This window comes from Festucalex cinctus, chromosome 8 (genome assembly GCF_051991245.1).
Source record: "Festucalex cinctus isolate MCC-2025b chromosome 8, RoL_Fcin_1.0, whole genome shotgun sequence".
Classification (NCBI taxonomy): Eukaryota; Metazoa; Chordata; class Actinopteri; order Syngnathiformes; family Syngnathidae; genus Festucalex; species Festucalex cinctus.
This window is the reverse complement of record NC_135418.1, coordinates 16,793,156-16,805,255: the sequence shown is the minus strand read 5'-3', so window position 1 is coordinate 16,805,255 and position 12,100 is coordinate 16,793,156. Positions and strand designations below refer to the sequence as shown.

The following is a 12,100-nucleotide window of genomic DNA, read 5'->3' as shown; positions in this document are numbered from 1 at the left end:
CTGACGTGGTAGGAAAAGATCTGGTACATGCTTGCTGCTGAGTCCGTAAGTTTCCTTGGTGGCTAGCAGGATGGCGCAGATTCCAGCTGTGGATGCGATGATGCCAGTGAGTCCGTGGAGATTGTGAATGATGCACTGGCCCTGGAATCGTCATGCATCATGGTAAAAACGGGGTGAGGTACATGGATTAAAAAAAAAAAAAAAAAAAAGAAAAGCAGTGCAGCCCATGATGCCCAAAGCTTTGGCAGCTAACGGAAAAATCATCATATCAACTGACGCTCCAACTGTCACACCACCTGCCAAAGTCACATTCTGGGAGTCAACCATCATGAGCTTGCCTCACTTATTTTATTTTGTTTTTATTATACAGCAGTTGTCTTTTTTCATTCAATATGTGTTTTCCTTGGGGAAAAGAAAAAACACAGGTTCACTATCAACACACACATGAAATAAAGCAGTCAGGAAACACCAATGATGAGAAAACATTTGAAGCAGAGTAAAACTGAACTGATGAAATAAAGTGAGAGTAATCAGTTTTCCCACGTAAATTGATCAAAATGTGAGTGATAAATTATGTAACACAACTATCACGATAAAGGGTGACTCAAGAGCTATAACACCAGACCATAAAACAGATTACAGTACTCCACACAGCACTTTCAATAGTGTACAGAGAAAAGTAAAAGATGATATTGTTTATATGAAGAGAAAAACACAATTGCTCAATTACGACTAAAAAGGTAGTTAAGTCTTCTTTTAAAAAAACACTATAGGGCCTATATACGGTATGTACATTTTAGTTCAATCTGGATTTAGCTTGAGTTCACTACTCAGGTTATGGAGTATTTTTGGTTAGTATTGGTAATTATCACAAGCATGAGCTATATCTTCATGGGTGCAAAAGATTTATGACACATTGAAAATAAGGCTGAATATGATGAATTGCATTTTTTTTTAAAGCCATTGTAAAGTTTTCAGAATCAGAGTGGATCATGTTCTGTGCCTGTTGTCGAGGCATTCACCAAACCAGTTGTTGGGTCGCAGCGGTGAGGAAAGACAGCCTGAAGGATTTTTGCCCTGTAGGAGTATGGAGCCAGGCATCTGATGGGTACTAGGCCGATCGGATTGCAACTTTAGTGGTCACTAAAGGCAAAAACCTGAGTATGGGAGTAGGCTCTTTGAAACTATGGAAAATTAATTGTTGATGCACCATCCGTCATATAAAATAATACAGTACATTCTCGTTTTAATTTTTTTTTTCCATAATTAAGCAACCGATTATCTCATAAAATAAATAAAACATGTTAAATTAACACTTTATACTTAGTTGATAATTTGCATTACAGTTTATAGGACTATTTGGATTGTTTCATGTTGCACATCGAAGTGTATACAAATAAACACGCACGCGCGCACGCACACGACACATATTCATGGCATCACCTTATTTATGTATTATAGTTTTAACGGGGTTTGGTCAGACGTAGTTCTGACTCTTCTATTAAAAACAAAAAACAAAACAAAAAAACAAAAAAATGGCCCTTGGTCTAATCCTTTTCCGGACAGGACAAGAAAGAAAAAGAAAAAGGAAAAAAAAAAAAAAAAAAACACACGGAAATCCCATAATGCATTTCACTGCCCACGTAGGCAAACAGGAACATGGCTGCCGGCGTTTGACACAGCAGCAGTCCATTTTCTTTATTTCTGTCGGCCTGACAGCCCTCTAAAGTCACTTCTTCACACTTGCGTTCCGTCTGCGACTGAATTAGAACGTTTGTCGTGTATTTCTACCACATCTTTTGACAACGGTATTTTTTGTTGCTCGCCAAGCAAACAGGTAAGAGTTTGTTCGCTTGATAGCTCTGCGGCTAACTTAGCCTTATCGGTGTTATCGTGTCATATCAGAAATATGAACTAAGCATTTACTGAGTAAAGACAAGTGACATCCTGTTTAACGTTAGCACGCTGTGTGGTAATCTTTGAAGAAACGGTTTAAATCGGTCAACCCATGCTCAGCCGTGAGTTCCCACCTTTTTCTGTTCTCAATCACACTATACTTAAATATGTCACTTAATAGCATAGTATTACGGTATCATAATGGGCAGTGGCTATTTTGTCATGACCAGTAACTCTTCTGCGAATGTTATATTGCCGTGAACGGCTCTGATTGGTCAATCGCCGGAGCAGTCTTGGCCTGGCGTGAACTTGTTTCAATAAACACGTCAAACAAAACGACTCTTTTACAACTCCCGACTGGCTGCCAGAAATCGTAAACATAGTAAAAATGAATACAATACAATGAAAATGTACAGAGCACTATGTGAACCCGACCCCTGACTTAGCATCTTGTAGGCAATCGCTCCACCCACTACACCACGAGCTGGTACACATTCACTGCACGAACTTATATCATAATATATAAAAGTCTATGGTCCACCAGGGCAAAATTTGCACATGTAGTTTTTGTAAGATTCATGGCAAAAATAATGGAAGGTGACGAGTTGCCAGTCATGGCAAAATAACCACTGCATAATATTCTTCAGCACTGGTGGTTGTAAGATTTTATGACCTTGAGAAGCCGATGAATGTCTATACTAGGAAACAAAATGCAATTATGTAGATGAGGCAATAAGCGTGAAACTTCTTTTTTTATTTTTTTAATCCAATTTGTTTTCAGTGAATCATCATGGCAAGTCCAAGAACAAGACGAGTTTTGAAGGAAGTCAGAACGCAAGATGAAAATAATGTAAGTCCACAGAGAAACCTGATATTGTGTCTGCTGTTAAGTGCATTGTGTCCAACTGGGTCAATTTGGTTCGGTTTTTGCACATTTGGTGGTGTAAAACCGTAATCATAGTCCTTATGGCAAATGCTGGATGGCTGACCCTGCAGGCTGCTTGGAGGAGTGGGGAAAAACAACAAGTTTGAGTCACCGTGTCGGGAGGAGTGAGTCTTGCTCTATGCTATAGTAGATATCGCCTTCCTGTTGCTGACCCATGTAGGGCCGCCATCTAACGTGTGTTTGGCTCCAATAAATTCATTACAACTCTTATTTATTTATTTAGTGATTGTCACGTGGATTGTTTTGTATGACATGTAGCGAAGCTAATTTTCTCAGTTTTCTGTCTAAATAGACCACAAACAAACCTTAAGTAGCATCTTAGTTAGTAGTGGTAAATGTCGCTCGGAGTCCGTCAGCAATAAGTGTCGGAGCGGAAACACGAAATATTGGTTCTGGCAACTTTACATGTGCGGTAAATTTTTTTTATTTTTTTATTTTTATTTTTTTTTATAAATTATTAAAATAGCTTCGACACATGCTTTTTTGCATGGATTAATTTTTTTTTGTGGTCGACCCAACCGACTTGTGACTAATCAATTTCAGAAAAAAAGATAATGGGTTTACAATAGTTTCACCCAGCACCAGTAGCTATGATTTTTTTATTTTTTTATTTTTTTGTCATACGTTTTTTTTCACATGACATGAAACAGGAGGAAGCCACATGCCATGTAAATTGGGGCTTTGTATTTGGAATTTTCTAATATCCTTCGGTTTGTCACAATTAAAAACAAAGAAAAAAGCCACCCTTCTTCCCCCCAGTGGACCAAACCAGTTAATACAGACGCAAGATTAAACATACTAATGTGTCTGCAGTTGCTAAAAGCGTACTCTATGATCACACAAAAAATAAATACTGTGCTCCTGATATAATGCATCTTGTTTTCTTCTTCACAGCTGTGCTTTGAGTGTGGGGCATTCAACCCTCAGTGGGTGAGTGTGACCTATGGAATCTGGATATGTCTGGAATGCTCTGGAAAACACAGAGGCTTGGGGGTTCATCTCAGGTAGAGACAAATTATGGCATGTGTTGTGAGAGATAAGGGCAACAGCTCCCAACTTTGAACTCAATGATTCAACAGCCTTGAATTAATTGCATGTCACGTAACTGTTAATAACATCATAATAGAATGTGAATCATTAGCAAAAGCCTGTTCCTATTTTTTTCTAAAATATTATTTAAACTTTGTCATCATCTGTGGTGAAACAATTCTCTTTTGTTTGCAGTTTTGTACGTTCTGTCACTATGGACAAGTGGAAAGATGTTGAGCTTGAGAAGATGAAAGCGGGAGGGAATGGCAAATTTCGTTTGTTTCTCGAACTCCAAGATGATTACAATCCCAACTGGACCTTACAAGAAAAGTATAACAGCCGAGCTGCTGCTCTTTTTAGGGACAAGGTGAGCTGTGCAGGAAACGATAGCCTGGTGAAAGTTCGGCCTTCCTATACAGATCGCTTATTACAGTCAAGTCCAAAATGATTCATATTGTGGCCAAATTTTGGGTTAATTTACAGTTTTTTGTTTGTATAATTTGCATGGCTCAGTGGTGGAGTGATCATCTCCTAACCCAGATGTTGTGGGTTTGATCCCCAGCTTTTGTGAGCATGCCAAAGTGTCATTTAGCAAAATACTAAATTCCCAGTTGCTCCTGATGCTATTCCATCAGTCGGTGAATGCAAAGTCAGTGTGAAGCACTTTGAGTGCCTTAATAGTTGGAAAAAAGCTCTACAAGGCAAAGACATTTTGTCAATTTCTTGTGACAGTTCCAGCCTGAAGATGACTAGTCACACTAGGTCTTTATGGAAAAAATATTAATCACGATTATTTTGGCAATAATTGAAATTGAACAATTTATTTTTTGGTACAAAACAAGAAAATGTTTAAGCATTTAAAAATATTAAGACCAATTAAAAAATAGAAACACTATATTAATTATGTAAGTTCCTTTTGGACCAAACAGATTTTATAATAACATATATGTATTTATTTATATTGGTAAAAACTTGAAGTTGGAGTGCAGCATGCGTACTGTGCAGTAAGACGATCATTTATTTTTTGGTACAAAACAAGAAAATATTCAACGCGAAAAACAAAAAAAAAAAAAATATTAAGACAAATACAATTCTTTGAAACACTGTAATTAAGCGAGTTCCTTTTGGATTAAACAAAAATGTATTTAAATGAGTTATTTTAGAATTTAAAAAAAGGTGCAAATGTATACATTTAAACAACTTAAAAATTAGTATCAATAATGTTTCTTTTCTTACAATTATGCTGATTTTGTAATTGTGGAGTGGAATAATTGTAATTGAATTTTGATTAATTGCACAACCCTAACTCACACACTTGAACTAAAAGCTTAGTCATGGTATGAATCATTTTGATCTTAACGGTAATGAATATTTGTTGTCACCATACAGTATTAAACATAAAAGTCCACGTTATTCAACTATGATGTCATATTTGTCAGGTTGCCACTGAAGCAGAGGGGAAGGAGTGGTCTATTGAAACATCATCTGCCAAAAATTGGACATCACCTCAACCCAAAAGCAGCCTTTCATCCTCACATCGGTAAGATGGAAGGGAAGTTTAATAACTTTATATGATCCAGAAAATGACTAGCCGGTAACACCGTGAATGTGCGCCACAGGTCCGGCGGATCTGGAGCGAACTCTGCCGCATCTGGTGATAAAGCATTCGAAGACTGGTTGAGTGACGACGTCAACTCTTATCAAAGGTAATAACTTAATCGTCCTATCAATGATTTTGTTTTTATTCGTTGTATGATGTTTCCTACTTTGTTTCAACTCTTCTTCAGTGGAGGTGGTTACAGTGGGAATCAAGAGAACCGCTACGTTGGCTTTGGCAACACGGTGACCCCAGAGAAGAAGGAGGATGACTTCATAAACAATGCAATGTCCTCCATTTATTCAGTAAGACACATTAGTAATAATGATAATAACAATAATGAGGAAACGGTCATTTATCCTTCTGTCATTTTGTTTTGCAGGGTTGGAGCAATTTCACTGTTGGGGCCACCAAGTTTGCTTCCATTGCAAAAGATAATGTAAGAACCTTCAATTTTTTTCATAAAGTTGTAGCATTTTGGAGAAATGTTCCTCATAATTTTACACATTTTTCACCCAGACAACAAAACTGGCAAATCAAGCAACTTTGAAGGTAAGACTGATATGGTTACTGGTGATGTCATTCAGGTACATTGATCACAGATAGTTATTTCTATTTATTAGTAGTCTGTTTTACGTAGACTGTATGCTTTCTTAATTTCTTTACATTGCACACTTAAAATATAAAAGCATGATGCTTTAATTGCTGTTTAATATCTTTTTGCCTTCTCTGGACATAGTTAAGGGGCTATAAGGCGCCCCCAGAACCGGTAAAGCAAGAAATGAGCGCATGAGACTTTAACTGCATCATGTTTGTATTTGTGTCGTGACATCTTCATTTTTTAAAAAAAAGAAAATGATTGCATGAAAATTTTTCGGTCCTCGTGACTCGTGTATTTTTTGAAACGTCATTTAGTTTTTATATTCTTCTGCTTGAAAGATTTTTTTTTTTTTTTGCTTGCAAAGACATTTCATAAAATGGTGGCTGTCACCTGTGGATTGTTTGCTACACTGCATCATAAAATATGTCCTATGAGTTCATAGGTAAATAATACATTTTTAGTCTTCTCTCATTAATTGCTATGATAATGGTGGGAATTGAAGAAGGAAAAAAAAACAACCATAAATACTGTATACAATAGACTTCCATTGCAATATGTCATTCTTTTATGCATGACAGTTTTGAGTTTTTTTTGTTTTTTGTTGTTTTTTTTTTGTGCTGTCGAGGTGTAATGGCGCACACACAAGAATATACTATTCTACCTTTAAGTACGTATATGTTCAAAAGGGTTTAGTTAAAGACAATCCTAAATCTAAGCCTCTAATGTTCACGAGAGTCGTCTGAGCCATTACACCGACAAGTTCCTTTTCAGTGTCATCAGTCACGTTAAGCCAAGCTGTCAATAATAATGTAACTGTAATTGAAGTGATTCTTTCCCCCCCTCTGCCTTCCAACTAGGCCACAGAGTTAGGACACACAATAAATGAGAGTGTTATCAAACCTACCCAAGAAAAGGTAACATTGATGTTTGAAGTTGTTCAATTGGTGGTGGGTCGCAGCACTTCAAAAGAAAACAGCTTCAGATGTGAATGTGCTATTTTCTACAGCGCTTGCTTATCCGCTTCATGTGAACGCACATTATAAGGCAAAAGCAGTGGTTCAATTTCCAGCTGTTTTAGTGGGAGATGGAGATTGAATTGTTTTTTTTGTTTTTTGCCTTATCATTTTCGCCTCCCCTTCTGGTTCTGGAGTTAGTGACTGGACAAGCCTACTATGCATCCTTCTTTTGCCTTGTAATATACAGTTGACTTACTGTAAGGCACTTGCCGCATGCGCGTCTGCTTTTCTCTCATTCTGAATGATTGTTGCTGCTTTTCTTTCCAATTAACTATGTTGAGGCAATTGAAATATCAAAGTGTAATCAGCCAAAATGATTAATACCTGCTATTCCACTTATACAGTGGATTAAAAAAAATACACACTTGTGTTCAAATGCCAGGTTTTTGTGACATAAAAAAAATATTTGATCTTGTTTTAATTTTTAACCATCTCAAAAACCTGCCATTTGACCACTAGGTTGTGTAGACTTTGTATATATGCACTGTGATTGTAATAGAAATGTATTTATACGATATGTTTAAATCGTGACAATTTGGCTCATTCAGGTGAAAGATGGCAAATTGCTAGATGAAATGACAGTCGGCATCACTGAGTTGGCAAACAAGGTAGGATGGATGGCAGAGCTCTGCCACACTGAAGGGACAAAACCAGTCTTGTGAGTGGGACGCAGCACCAGGACATTTAATATAGTAATTTAATCATCATTAATAGGGGGTGGGTATTATGACAGTCCTTGTTTCCACCCTCAAAAGAGACTGGTTTTGTTGAAACATGTATGTGCGTGTATATTAATTCTATGTGCTGCTGTTTTTCTTGCTGCCATTTTTACTCCGGTGGTGAGTATTTATGTGCACAACATTTATTTTCTCATCACATCAAGAATGTGATAGTAGCATTACTGTATGTTCAAATGATATTATATGTGGAATTGATCAAATATGACGCTAGATTTGAATACAAAATATTTGTGTGTAATTGTCATGTACTTTTTAAGTACATTCACTGTTCATTTTAGGTTCAGGGAGCTGGTGCCAAGTTGACCAATCTCTTCTCGGGAAAACCAGAAGATGTGTAAGAATACATTTAATAAAAGATGTGTGAAATGTATACCAAATTATTTGTACTGTGAGTCGTATCCTTGTGTTTTAGGGCTGCTGGCGATAGCTATCAGAACATGGATGCTACCGAGGGATATCAGGGCAGTTCCAGCCAGCCTGTCTCAAAGGACTTCTGGGAAACATTCGGTAGCAACAGCTCCCTGAAGGCCAAGAAATCCCCAAGCACTGACAGCTGGACCGTTGCAGATAATTCTGCAAAGAAGAGCTCTGACAGTTGGGACAATTGGGGCTCTGATGCCGCATCCAACAACAAACACAGCACAGAGGAGAGCTGGGAGGCTTGGGACAACAACTGGGAGAATGCAGATGGTAAGGCCAAAAAGAGTCCCACGAAACCTGCTGAGGAAACCTGGGGAAATGCAGACTGGTAGTCATCTCACAAATTCCACATTCTGCTTCTCTTTCACGCATCATCCCATTGACACTGGCAGCGAGGGGGCAGTTTGCCTAACACTTCCTGTCAATCCAGTCAAACACTCTATACAGATGCCCATGGTTTACATTAACCGCATGATAAAACTCTTATTGTTAAAGTGGAAGTCAGCCTTGAACATTTCTTGACAATAATGTTATATGTTACCTCACTAGTCTAACTAAACATGAGATTCTGATTAATATTACATTTGTGGAACATGAGTTATGAAGCTAAATCTAGCCATTTTTAATCCTTGCTGTCGACTGAAGATGACATCAATGTTGCTCAGGTAACAACCAATCACGGGGCAGCTTAAAAAAACAAAACAAAAGGTGAACTGTGATTGGTTGTTGCCTGAGCCCTGAGCAACACTGATGTCATCTTCAGTCGACAGTATGGGGCAAAATGGCCGCCCCCTGAGATGGATAAAAACAGCTACATTTTACTTCATAACTCATGTTCCACAAATGTAATATTAATCAGTATATCATGTTTAGAATAGTGAGGTTACATATAACATTATTGTGGAGAATATTTGGTGGGGTTGACATCCCCTTTAAAACTTACATCTATATTGACTTGGACTTGTTTTATATTATTGTAAATGATGGTCCCAAAAAATAAATAAATAAAAGATAAATAAATAAATCAGTGTATATAAGATCCTAAATGATTACCCCACCCCGTAAAGTGGAATGGATTTACCGGTAAATATGTCAATTTCCATACTGTATACTTGTTACATTGTGATACTGCTGCTCATTTCGCTTCAAAAAAGAAAATGACGCATGAGATACAAAATTTGTTGTAACTGTAAATCATTGTAAATACAGAGTGAAAGACCTAGCACTAACTATAGTTTTGTCCTTGTGGTCAGCCCCAATTCAACACCAGGAACATATAGATGTGCATCACATTTTCATGTTCAATTCCTTTGCATACTGACTTGGCGTTACATAAAATACTGTGTACACGTACAATTAAAAATAATCAGCTATATAAATAGAGACGTACAGCTGTATGCGTCATAAAACCTGTTAAATATCCTTAATTTAACAACTGTAAAGTGAAGAAAGTCATCAATAACTTTTTGAGCAATTCTCCTTTCTTAAGATACTATAAATAATTTAAAAAAAATCCCTTCATGCCTTCTTTCTATTGCATTAGACTGAAATTGATCATTTTGGGTTAAACATTTTTTGTGATATACAGTATGAACAACTTGCAAGAGTTCATCTGGCCATTTGTAATTGGGGGAGAATAGGTGCTTCTTTTTCATAAAATTGATGGTAGGTTGTACTACTTGTTCAAATATTAAACACATTTACTAAGTTACACAAGATGAAGCTTAAGTTGGACTGAGTTGTATAAAGTGCGGTCAATACAAGTTGTTTGGGGTGCTGTCAATAGTGCACGCGGAACTGCCATTGTACCTGATCAATATGAAATATTAATGTCAAACATTTTCATGTGCTGACATCTACATTTTGGGCTGCTTGTACAAATCGTGAATGCTGAACGCTTCGATAGGTGTACCTTTCATCACCTGTCATTTGGAACCAGCAGACATGACGTTCGTAGCAACGTTTCATTGAAATCAAACTAATTGACATTGTTCAGAACTACGGGGAAGTGTGCAACCACACCTTTTATAATGTGGCCTTTGAATCTCTGTGATTATATAAACGTGTCACAAATTGATCATTTGCGGATTTGTCTACTTGCTGATTTTATTTTACTTTTTAACCTATCAATTTTCCCTGCAGATCACCTACTGGTATTTACTGTTTTTGTGCTCAGGCACCATCTGGTGGCATCTTAAGTGAATTGAGGAGTTTCATTTGCAACAAGTTGGCACTATCTTGTGACACCAAGGGGAAAATACTTTTTGCAGATTTGAACTGGGCACAGTCCCTGTCCCTATAGTGGAGGTGCACTGTACTTTATCTGCATCTAGACAGATGATTGATTGGTGGTGTTGTGATTTAAAAACAAACATAGTCCAAATGTTTTTGGTACTTGTGTGGGTGGGACTCGGAAGAAATGAAACCTGTTCTTTCCAGCAGTGTAATTTGTGTCACTCTTCAAAATATCTACCCCACCTTTTAGTTTTCCCCATGTAACCACCATTTTATGTCATTTAGTCATATTTGATGAAGAAAACTGTATTCCATTCTGTTTCTACCTCGAAAAAGAGTTTACTAAGCAGTATGCCGTATCTATTTGTGTCTATTGTTATGATGTGGATTTCATGTGATGTTCAAGCAAGACAAAATGGGATAACAGCAACTTTGATGGGTTTCACTGTCAATACTATGATTAAAAAAATACCTTTGTCCTGCTGGACCAACTGTGCTCATATATGCTTATGTGTTGAAAGCCTTAAACTGCTCTACTTTGTTCATACTCATGTCACCTCGTGAGTCTGTGTGTGATGATGTGAGTTTGTGAACGATTGTCAACTGGAAGCTTTACTATGAGATCCCCCCCCATTCCATGACAGCATGATGGCTATATAAACATATATCTGATACTCGTTGAAAAACAATATTTTTCAATTCACGTGAATAAACTCGGAAGTAATTGCCTTGTGTTACATTAACAGATAAAGCACTGAATGTGCCACAAAACAATGTACGGTAGGGTGCTGACATGAAAACAGGAGAGACATATGGCTACTGTGCAAGCCTGAGTCTCCATTTAAAAAACAAAAAAACCAAAAAAAAACTGCTCAGCAGCTATGCCTGCAAAACATTGGAACTATGTTATGTTCATGTTTCTCATGACAGAAATATTTTTGATGTTGTGCATGAGATATACGGTGTGACAATTAAAACATCCAGCTGTTGTTAAATCCTCAAAAGTTGTTGCTTCACTTTGTTTGCTTGCCCACTTGCAAGTTTTACCAGCAACAATCCTATCAGGTGAGCCACACTGATATTTTGTACACATGGTTTGTGTGGTGGAATTTTTACAATTATTTTTGTCTGCATACCAACGAGCGTAATGGCACTATTTATTAACCTTGTTTTGAGAAGAACACGCAGAAGGCGACTAAAGGGGTCACAAGAAAACGGTCAAAGAAAAGCTATCTCCAGGAGAAAGTAGTTTGGTTGAGAAGAGAAAAAAAAAAGTACGCCACAACTTTAGTAGCCAGTTAGTAACTACGGAAGATGATTACAAGGCCATTGAAGAGAGAGAAGGGACAAAAAAGGGTTGGCAGGATGCTCACTTTAAGTCAAATAACTCCTGCCAACCATCCCCCATTCTTGTTCTTAGTACGGCTTGCGTCAACACTAAGGTACTACTATAAGTTTTACAACAGCATGCAGAACATCATGCCTATAACCTTCGATAGCTCAGTTGGTAGAGCGGAGGACTGTAGGATCTTGTTGCTGAAATCCTTAGGTCGCTGGTTCAAATCCGGCTCGAAGGAAATTTTTTTGTTGCTGCCTTTCGATTTTCTAAATCATGTTACT

The 12,100-nt window shown here is 37.4% G+C and overlaps 1 protein-coding gene and 1 non-coding gene across 10 annotated transcripts; both read left to right on the top strand.

Annotated features, from left to right (window-relative positions):
* The first annotated feature begins 1,643 nt into the window (after positions 1-1,643).
* arfgap1 (ADP-ribosylation factor GTPase activating protein 1) lies at positions 1,644-11,484 on the top strand. Of its 9 annotated transcripts, none has more exons than XM_077529567.1 (14): positions 1,644-1,837; positions 2,678-2,746; positions 3,737-3,846; positions 4,067-4,238; positions 5,311-5,411; positions 5,491-5,577; positions 5,659-5,773; positions 5,851-5,907; positions 5,988-6,020; positions 6,208-6,237; positions 6,927-6,983; positions 7,634-7,693; positions 8,110-8,159; positions 8,238-11,484. In XM_077529567.1, exons 2-14 carry the CDS (start codon positions 2,687-2,689, stop codon positions 8,575-8,577), a joined length of 1,272 nt encoding a protein of 423 aa, XP_077385693.1. In that variant the 5' UTR covers positions 1,644-1,837; positions 2,678-2,686; the 3' UTR covers positions 8,578-11,484. The 9 variants fall into 9 exon arrangements, with proteins under 9 accessions (XP_077385693.1, XP_077385692.1, XP_077385696.1 ...); XM_077529566.1 differs by having other exon boundaries at positions 8,104-8,159; XM_077529570.1 differs by lacking the exon at positions 6,208-6,237.
* Positions 11,485-11,969: 485 nt separating this feature from the next.
* trnay-gua (transfer RNA tyrosine (anticodon GUA)) lies at positions 11,970-12,057 on the top strand. Its single transcript is given in 2 exon segments — positions 11,970-12,006; positions 12,022-12,057. It is a non-coding gene; the product is annotated as a tRNA-Tyr (tRNA).
* The last annotated feature ends 43 nt before the right edge of the window (positions 12,058-12,100 follow it).